The 9,270-nt window shown below is 54.3% G+C and overlaps 1 protein-coding gene across 1 annotated transcript in view; it reads left to right on the forward strand.

Annotated features, from left to right (window-relative positions):
* SDSL (serine dehydratase like) overlaps window positions 1-5,298 on the forward strand; it is an 8,526-nt gene extending 3,228 nt beyond the window's left edge. The window contains exons 4-7 of the mRNA XM_011355831.2: window positions 1,305-1,393; window positions 2,027-2,254; window positions 3,776-3,900; window positions 4,902-5,298. Coding sequence (XP_011354133.1) covers window positions 1,305-1,393; window positions 2,027-2,254; window positions 3,776-3,900; window positions 4,902-5,095 — 636 coding nt within the window. The 3' untranslated portion in view covers window positions 5,096-5,298. The remainder of the gene's footprint in view (window positions 1-1,304; window positions 1,394-2,026; window positions 2,255-3,775; window positions 3,901-4,901) is intronic.
* The last annotated feature ends 3,972 nt before the right edge of the window (window positions 5,299-9,270 follow it).

Here is a 9,270-nt window from a genome sequence, read left to right on the forward strand (position 1 = left end):
AAAATAGACATGGTCTCTACTCTCGTGAAGCTCAAAGTATTGTTGAGCAGTCATGCAGGTAACCAGATGATGGTAACAGGACGTGATAAGTGCCGTGATGAGGGAAGCACGGGGCACTGAGGAAGAACAGAGAAGGCATCTTGTTCTAATCAGCCATTGCTGCTTGATAATGCTGCGTAACAAACAGCCCCCAATGTCAGTGGTGTACAAGAAACACGATCGATCTTGCTCATGGGTTTGCGGATGGGCTGCAGGCAGGAATAAGGCCATACACATGCTCCTCATCTTCTAGACCAGCGGCCACCTCCTCAAGGTAAATGGCAAGAGGAATGCAAGACAGTGTGCGGTGCCTGTTAAAGCTTTGGCTCCAAGTGTGACACCGTCACTTCTGCCATACGCCATTGGCTGTAGCAAGTCACATGGCTAAGACCAACGTTAATGCGGGGTGGGGGAAATGTGCTCCACCCATTCTCGTGGGAAGAGTGGCCAAGTCACATGGCAAAGGGCGCGGATGTGTGATTCTAACAGAGGAAGAGGGTGAAGAATTGGGTGGTGGCGCAGACTACCACGGCACCGGGCTCTGCCTCGGACTTGGGGCGGGATGCTGGAAAGGCTCCTGGAGAAAGGTCCCCTGAGTCAGGTCTTGAAGGAGGAAGAGAGGGACTGTGGGTACAGTGCATGGGGAAAAGGCGTAGAAGTGGGGTGAGCCTGGTGCGGTGCAGCTGCAGCCCGGCGTGGGGGGAGGGCAGAATGGTGGAGAAAGAGGAGGCTGAAGAGGGGGCCGGTGCCTGACCAGGTGAGGGACCGTGGGAAGCCAGCATGGGGTTTTGAGCAGAGGAGGGACATGGCTGGATTTTCTCTGGCTGCCCTGGGGCAGCGGGCAGGAGATCAGGAGCCAGGGACCGTGCTCTAGAAGTTCCGGCGAGAGACGTCAGGGCTGCACGGTGTTGTGTCTCATTTTTGTTTTAATAACTCACAAGAACGAGGCCCATTTCTTCGGCTAGATGGGGGGGTTCCATGTGAGCAGAGACAACTTTTTTTCTTCTATGCGCCCCCCTCACACAGGACTGGGCACAGAGTGGGTGCTGTGGGGTGCCAGAGGGTGGGCAGAGTCTGTTCCTGGTCCCCACGTCACCCACTACCCTGCGGGAGAGGAGACTGTTATTTACTATTTAGCTATTGCTGAAATTAGCTGGTGTGGGATCCCTCTGCAATGCCATCTTAATTGGGGTTCCCCAGAAGCAGATGCTGAGGCAGCCTCTACAACAGTCTGACTCCAGGGTCTTCGACCTGTTCTTCTTTAGGTCTGGGATGAAGCCAATCTGAAGGCACAAGAGTTGGCCAAGAGGGATGGCTGGGTGAACGTCTCCCCGTTCGACCACCCCCTGATATGGTGAGGCTGGTGCCCCTCCCCGCATGGAGCTCAGAGCCGAGAGACCCTCATTGAGTCGAGGTCCTCTCACTGGACAGAAGGGGAAACTGAGGCCCAGAGAGCTGAAGAGGCATAGAATCCAGGCGCTCTGAGGTTCAGACCCCGCTCCTGCTACTCATTAGTCGTGTGACTGTGCGAGGCATCTCACCGCCCTATGTCCCAGTTTCCAGTGTGTAAAGGGGAATGCTAATATAAATCCCCTTTACTGAGTGTGTGCTTTGGGACACAGTCAGTTCATTTCATCCTCCCTAAAGCCCTAGAGGTGGGTGTTTTATGCCCGTTTTACAGGTGAGGGAGCTGAGGCTCCCAAGTTCAAGCAACTTGCCTGAGATCACATAGCTAGTAAGTGGTAGAGACATTGGGGTCCGGCCTCAGAACTTGAGTCGAGCTGGTTCCGAGTGATATGCTAGTCCTGGGAGGTTGGTCCCGGGGGGAAAGAACGAGTAAATGAATAAAGTCAGTGATCAAAGCTGAGTGTTGCAGGGTCTCCTCTCCCTTCGCTGTGGGTGATGAGGGGAGTCTGTATCTGGGAGCCTTTGGGGCTGAGGGCCTCCCTCACCCTGCTCTGCCCTCCCCCTCTCCCCCTCTCCCTAGGGAAGGCCACTCCAGCTTGGTGCGGGAGCTGAAGGCAGTACTGGGGACCCCACCGGGGGTCCTAGTGCTGGCAGTGGGGGGTGGCGGGCTCCTGGCCGGGGTATCGGCAGGCCTGGCGGAGGTGGGCTGGCAGCACGTGCCCATTGTCGCCATGGAGACCCGAGGGGCACATTGTTTGAATGCAGCCATCGAGGCAGGCAGGCTGGTCACACTGCCCAACATCACCAGGTAGGTGCATGCTGGGCATTCGTGGGGCGGCTGGAAGGTGGGGATGTTGCTACCTAGGACCTCTCAGTCCCAGGTAGTAGAGGTGGGGGACTACTCAAGAGAGTCTCCTTCATCCTAGGACTCCGGCCACAGTGATGCGAAGCTAAATTAGAAGGCAGTGCTGAACAAGTAGGATCCGATTCATTTAAGTCTCATCAATGAATAAACCAAGCTTTCGCTGGTTTGGATCCTTACAAAAGCGATTTAAGTGTATTGCCGTTAGAAAGTGGACATCGCTCAGACTGGGTTGCATTTGTCCCCATTTTCGTCCCCCCTGCATTGACATACAAGTGACATATGCCCGGCACATAGTAGGTCCGCAACACATGTTCGTGAAACGAACGCATGAATCAATCGTATATTTTTAAAAGTTGACCCGATGTCCTGCGTGCGGTTTCCTAACCCCTGCTTTTCTAGTTGGTATCATCTAGTATGAACAGAGTTTCGTTTTTCTCTGCAACATCATTAGGGAACTTTTTCTCCCACTGCATTTTGTAACTGATTTTAATTCAACGGAGGAAGCGTTCTTATAAACAAAGTAACTAGCAGAGAGTGGTCCAGCGTCCAGACCTTGCCTCATCTTCCGTCTCTGTCACCACCACCACCATCCATCATCACGGATGCTGTACGAGGCTGCCATAGAAGTGACCACAAACGAGGTGGCTTAAAACAACAGAAGTTAATTCTTCCACCGTCCTGCAAACTAGAAGACTGAAATCAAGGTGTCGGCAGGGCCAGGCTCCCTGTGAAAGCTCTAGGGGAGGGTCCTTCTTTGCCTTCCTAGCTTCTGGTGGTTGCAGGAGGTCCTTGTCACTCCTTGGTTTGTAGCTACATCGCCTTCCCTGTCTTTCCACGGCCTCTTTCTCTGTGTGTCTTTACTGTTTTTGTAAGGACACCCTAATCCAGTATGATACCATCTTAACTAATTACATCTACAAAGACCCTATTTCTAAGTGAGGTCACATTCTGAGGTTCTGGGTGGACATGGATTTTTGGGGGAGAGAGATGCTATTCAACCCTCTACCAATATCCTTACTGCCCACATTTTATTAAACACCCATCAAATACTGGTCTTGGGATACAATGGCATATGACAGCAAGGGATGGAGCTCATACGTTTCTAACTCAGAGAATGACGATGAGGATTAAAATAGAAAATCCGTGCATCCAGCACTTCGTAAACATCCCATAAATATGAGCTATCATATAGACATGATACACGGTTATTCATGAATAAAAAAGGAAAAAGTCCTTTTTTATGTTTGGCCGTCTGGGGTCTGTGCAAAGAACAGTTACAGGGTGAGAGGGAGGGATGCGCCTTCATCACTCGCGGGGCACACAAGTTTCAAACCCCTCTTCTGTGCCGGGCGCTGCTCCAGACTCTCGCAATGCTGAGCCCCAGGCCTTGCGGGGTGGGAGGGAGGCCTGGGGCTGCGGAGAGGAGACACAATTCAACAGCGCTTCCCCGTGTCCCCGCCACAGTGTGGCCAAGTCCCTGGGGGCCAAGACGGTGGTCGCACGGGCCCTGGAGTGCGCACAGGACTTCAAGATCTTATCTGAGGTGGTGGAGGATGCGGAGGCTGTCAGTGCTGTGCAGCGGTTCCTGGGTGAGTGAGGGCTCCCCCACCTCGGGGTGGAGGGGCTCGGAAACCCTGGATTCCCCAGAGACAGCAGGTGCTCTCTGTCTGTATCCTGAGTGCCTATCGCAGGGCTGGCTTTGCAGTAACTGTGCAGCAGGTGTAGATGGCGGGGGTGGGGGTACAGAAGGGGTGTGTTGTCTCGTCTCTAGCCTCCAGACTTTTGCACATGCTCTTCTTCCCACCCCTGGCACTACTCTCTACTGGTTTCATGTGAGTAAGCCATCATGGCCCCTCCTCCAGGAAGCCTTCTCCAATCTCCTACCCTTACCCCACCTGGGTTGGAGACTTTCTATGCTCCAACCTCACCAACCTCATAACTGCCTGATTCTTATCCATCTACCTCACTAGACTGTGAACTCTGTGAGGGCAGGGGCAGATGTGTCTCATTTACTGTCGTATCCCAAGGGCCTTCTTAGAACAGGGCCTGGCAGGGAATGGGTACTCAATAAAGGTGCTGAATGAATGGATGCGTGTATGAGTGAGCCAAAAGGTGGATAATGAATAGATGGATAGACCGATGGGCGGGTGGATGGATTGATGGGGCAATGAATTGATGAATGACATAGAAGTGGTTGGATGGATGGATGGACACACTGATTAATGAACACATTGATGGATGGACAGACGACCAAATGATGGATAAGACATGGACGGATGAATGGATGGATGGATGGATGGGTGGATGGATGGATGGATGGATGGATAGACAGATGGACAGATATGTTGATTGATGGCTACACTGATGGATGGACAGACAAACAGTCAGATGATGGATAGGGGAATAGATGGATGAAAGGCGGGTGGGTGGAGACATAGACGATCAGATTGATGGATGGCGAGGGAGTCAGACAAATGATGGGCTGCGAGATGAATGTCTGGCTGGCTTCATGAATTTGCAGTGCCCAGAGCCTAACCAGTTCCCGCCTTTCTCTCCCCTCCTCCACCCCACCCTCCCCTGCTCTGGGCAGATGACGAGCGCATGCTGGTGGAGCCTGCCTGTGGGGCAGCCTTAGCTGCCATCTACTCGGGAATCCTGGGGAAGCTCCAGGCTGAGGGCCACCTGCCACCCTCCTTGGCCTCTGTCGTGGTCATCGTGTGTGGAGGAAACAGTATTGACAGCCAAGAGCTGCAGTCTTTGAAAGCCCGGGTGGGCCAGAGCTGAGGGCTCCTGGTCTGGGAGGGCCGGTCGCACCCCAGAGAACCCAAAGGGGCTCATGGACACCACCGTAGCTGGCTGAGGGGCCTCTGTGCTCACAGCCCTGAGCCTCTGTGCTGGCCATCTCTTGCAGGAAGGCCTCCGGAACTGCTCCCTTTGGTTCCCCCTACAGCCCTGGCCAATAAACCCTTTCCGAGCTGAGTTTGTAACTCCATCGGGTCCTGTCTTTCCATGAACTCACAGAAGGCTCACAGCAACCTCAAGCCCAACTCTGAGATGAAGAAACCTTTTCCACCTCACACAGACTGAACAACAACACCGAGGATTCAAACTCTGGGTCTCTAAGAAAATCTGCCCATGTTGAGCTCCTACCAGGGCCGCCCTCACCTGGGGGTCCTGCTCAGGAGGGCCTATCTCCTTCCCCAATATCCCACCACCGCCGACCCCCACACAGAAAGGAGGGGAATGTTCCGTCATCTCTCAGGCCTGGGCAGGTGAGGACGCTATCACGCCTTTATAAAGTGCTTGTCTTATACGGGAAACTCTTCCGAGAACTTTCTACTCATTGTCTTCTTTAACATTTGCGAAGACACTATGAAGCGGAAGCCAGGATTACCATCCCTGTGCTGCAGATGGGGAAACTGAGGCATGGGAAGGTGACATAACTCGCTCAAGGTCGCACAGCTGGAATATGGCCCAGCCAGGTTCAAACCCTGTGATTTACAGTATGACTCTACGTTTCTTGGATCTTGGCCTTCTTTGTGTGGGGGTCGGCGGCAGTGGGACATTGGGGAAGGAGATAGGCCCTCCAGATCCATCTGGACACTCCCGCGGGTCCTAAGGAGAGTATGTCCTGGTCCTGGAATTAGGCACATCCTGCCCCTGGCAAGGATCTTTTAGGAAATGGGAGTGGAAATCAGGATCTTTTGGAGCCACCAGGGGGCAGCAAAGTGCCTCCAATGGGGCAGGCTGGCCTGGGCAGATCTGATCTTTCTTGGCTCTATGCCTCATGGGGCCCTCACCCCAGCTGAGATGGGGTGGGGGGTTGAGGTCCCAGAGACGGCAGGGGCCCACAAGGTCCTGACATGGGGAGCCCTACCTCTCCCCTTATAGACCTGCAGGAAACAAGGCTCAGAGAATCTGGGGTCTACCTGGTGCCACAGCCCATGGCAGAACCCAGCTCCTGGTTCCATTGAAGCTCCCTTGCCTTATGATGGCCGTGTGACCTTGGGCAAGTGCCCTCCCCTCTCTGGGCCTCAGGCTGCACCTCTGTGCTGGAAGAAGCCCACCTGCCACGTCCCACCTTCTTTCCCTGGCCCACGCTGTGCCCTCTGCCAGGTACCTCTTCCTTTCTTCCCTCAGGAGGAATATTTGAGTGGCAGTGAACTCTCTCTGCGTCTCCTGCTGCCTTGGTCTCTCTTTGACCCCCCACCTTGTGCCAGGGTCACCCCTCCAGAAGCCACCAGGACCCAGCCTTGTTTTCTTAAAGGCATACTGCGTGAGTTCCCCAGAACAGAGGGGAGACTGGGAGCCCCAGAGGTGGACTCAGCCAGACCCGAGCCTGAACTCCATTCCTACTTGCTAGTCCGGTGGACCTTGAGCACATGATGCTCCCTTTTGGTGCCTCAGTGTTCTCACCTGTTAAACGGGTGGTTTGTGGATTTTGACTATGGACCCAGGATACGAAGTCTTTCAATAAATGTTAGTTCTTATCATCCCCTGATCATCCTCCCCCAATAGCAAGGGGTAGGGAGGAACTAGCATTTATTCATGTATTGAGCACCTACTGTGTGCTGCAGGCCTCAGCCGTCATTCATTTAATTCTTGTATGCTTCTAAATCCTACGCATCCTTCAAAGCCCAGTGTAGGGCAGCCTCCTCCCTGAAGCCTCCTGGGATTGCGTCAGCCAGCGATGATCTCCCCCGCCCTGTGCTCCTCCAGGTGAGTGGAAGAGCTCACCTCTGTCCCAGGTGCTCTGCCTCCCAAGCAGGCCTCTGCCCTTGGCTGCCACTCCTGGGAGACTTGTCAGCTGCTGTTTGCTCCTCTCCTGGTCTCAGCAAGCTGGAGATAAGAAGCCAAGCGGTCTGTTGACTCCATCCAGATAATACACATCAGTGCCTTAGTTTAGCTCTTCCTGGTTGACACCCAAGGAACGCCAAGGGCAGGGAGGAGGCACAGGGAGAGAGCAAAGAAGCTGAGGCCACGGATGCTATGACCTGACGTAGCACAGACTCTTACCATTCTGTCTGCCCTCTTGGACGGCTCAGTGGGGGAAAAGGGCGCCTGCCAGGAGGTCCAGGGAGCAGGAGCTTCTTTGTATCAGCCCAGAACTGTGTAGAGAGCATCGGACACTGGGCCACAGGTATGCATACCTGTCCGAGTTATGCCCAGCATCTCCACCCCAGCTTGGGCCCCTCTCCTGGGGCCGGGGGCCCCTTTGGTTCCCTGTGGGCTCTAGCAGCTGAGAGTCCCTCTGTCCCCACACCGGGCTGCCTCCAGAGGCCTTACCTCCATGTGGCCCTTCATTCCGGCCTTAAGCCGGGGTGACACAGATGCTGGGAATTCAGCCTTTGGCCGGCAAAGGAGGCGTTCTCAGAGCTGGCCCCAGGCAGGGCATGGGGGTGTGAATTCTTGTCCACTCTGCAGCCTGGACAAGAATTCAGTACAGCCCATGCCCTGGCACTTGCGTAGACAAGTCTGTCCCATATGGTGGGGGTGTGATGGCTCAGGCTGCTTTGTATCCCGTCATCCGTGTGTGGTTGTGTGTGCACCGGAGTGTTTGCTGGGGTACGTTAAAGCAGTCCTAGGCATCGTATTGTTTTACTCATAAAGTATGTCCGTATGGATTCCTAACAGATAAGGAAAAAAAAAATGAATGTAAACATAACGCCGTTACCACATCCACCACAATTAACAAATGATTCCTTAATCTTATCTACTACCCAGTCTGTGTTCAGCTTGGCCCTGATGGTCCCACCGTGTCTTGTTAGAGTTGGTTCATCAGAATCAAGATCCGAAGGGCTCATATTGCATTACGTTGATCTGTTTCTTAAGTCTCTTAATCTGCGGGTTCATTGAGATAGGAAGGTCACAGAAGGCCTCTTTGAAAAGGTAGAGTTCGAGCTGAAGGAAACGAGGGACTAAGCCACGTGGGGCGTGCGGGGGAAGAAAAGCGGGAATAGCACGTGCAAAGGTCCTGAGGTGGGAACGCGCGAGGAGGCCAGTGCGGCCTCAGGGGAGAGGGCGAAGGAGAGGATGGTAGACGACGGGAGAAAATGGACACAGAGGTAAAGAGCGTGCGGGGTGGAGTGAAGGGGCACCAGATCCCGGAGGCCTTGGCAAGCTGTGGTAAGGACTTCAGACTTTTCCCTGAGCACGAGGCAGAGTACCCTGGGACAGTGAAACGTCAGACCACACGACCCCCATCCGCTTTCCTCAGCGCTCACCCCAGCCTTGGTCTTTATCACCTGTCCCCAGAAACCTTTGGCTCTGCAGTGGATGCTCCTGGTGCCCCCCCGCCTTGATTCGAATCCCCTTTATCAGGTGAGTGAAGCTGTCCCCAGCTCCTGGGTTTATTGGCTGCTAATGGCCCACAGAACCAACGGGAGCTGCTATGGTCACAGATGCATGTGAGGTTACACCTCCCCCCGCCGCCCCCTACAATGGTGGCCCACAGGCAACGACCGACCGATAGAGGGATATGAAAAAAAGGCGGTCTCCTCCGCACCCTCAAGGTGGGCAGCTCTGTGGTGCCATCCACAGCCCAGAGCTCCCCGTGGGGACAGGCTGAGAACAGACTCTGCCCAAACACTCCCCTCCCTCTGTTCGATTCCCACTTCCCCGTGGATTCCAAACCCTCCTTGAGAAATCAGGAGCCAAGAACCCCGGTCTCAGGCTCTGCGTGTGGAAAACTGAACCTAAATGGGCCCCTCCCCTTTCCCTGTCCCCTCGGCCTCGCCTCTCCCCAATGTTTGTGCTTCATAAACTCCACCAAAAATGTCACGGGCAGGTTCCTCGCTTTGCTTCCCAACTCCCTGATAAATTCCACTGGTTGGGCAACCCCAGGAGAGGTTTTCCGGAGCAAGGAACCCCATAAATCACCCCGCTGCCACTCCGGCGTGGGCAATATCTTATGTTCAAAGGTGTTTCCTGGGAGCACCACGGGCAGGAGAATCCTATTA

The sequence above is a fragment of the Pteropus vampyrus genome, unplaced genomic scaffold (assembly GCF_000151845.1).
Source record: "Pteropus vampyrus isolate Shadow unplaced genomic scaffold, Pvam_2.0 Scaffold23, whole genome shotgun sequence".
Taxonomy (NCBI): domain Eukaryota; kingdom Metazoa; phylum Chordata; class Mammalia; order Chiroptera; family Pteropodidae; genus Pteropus; species Pteropus vampyrus.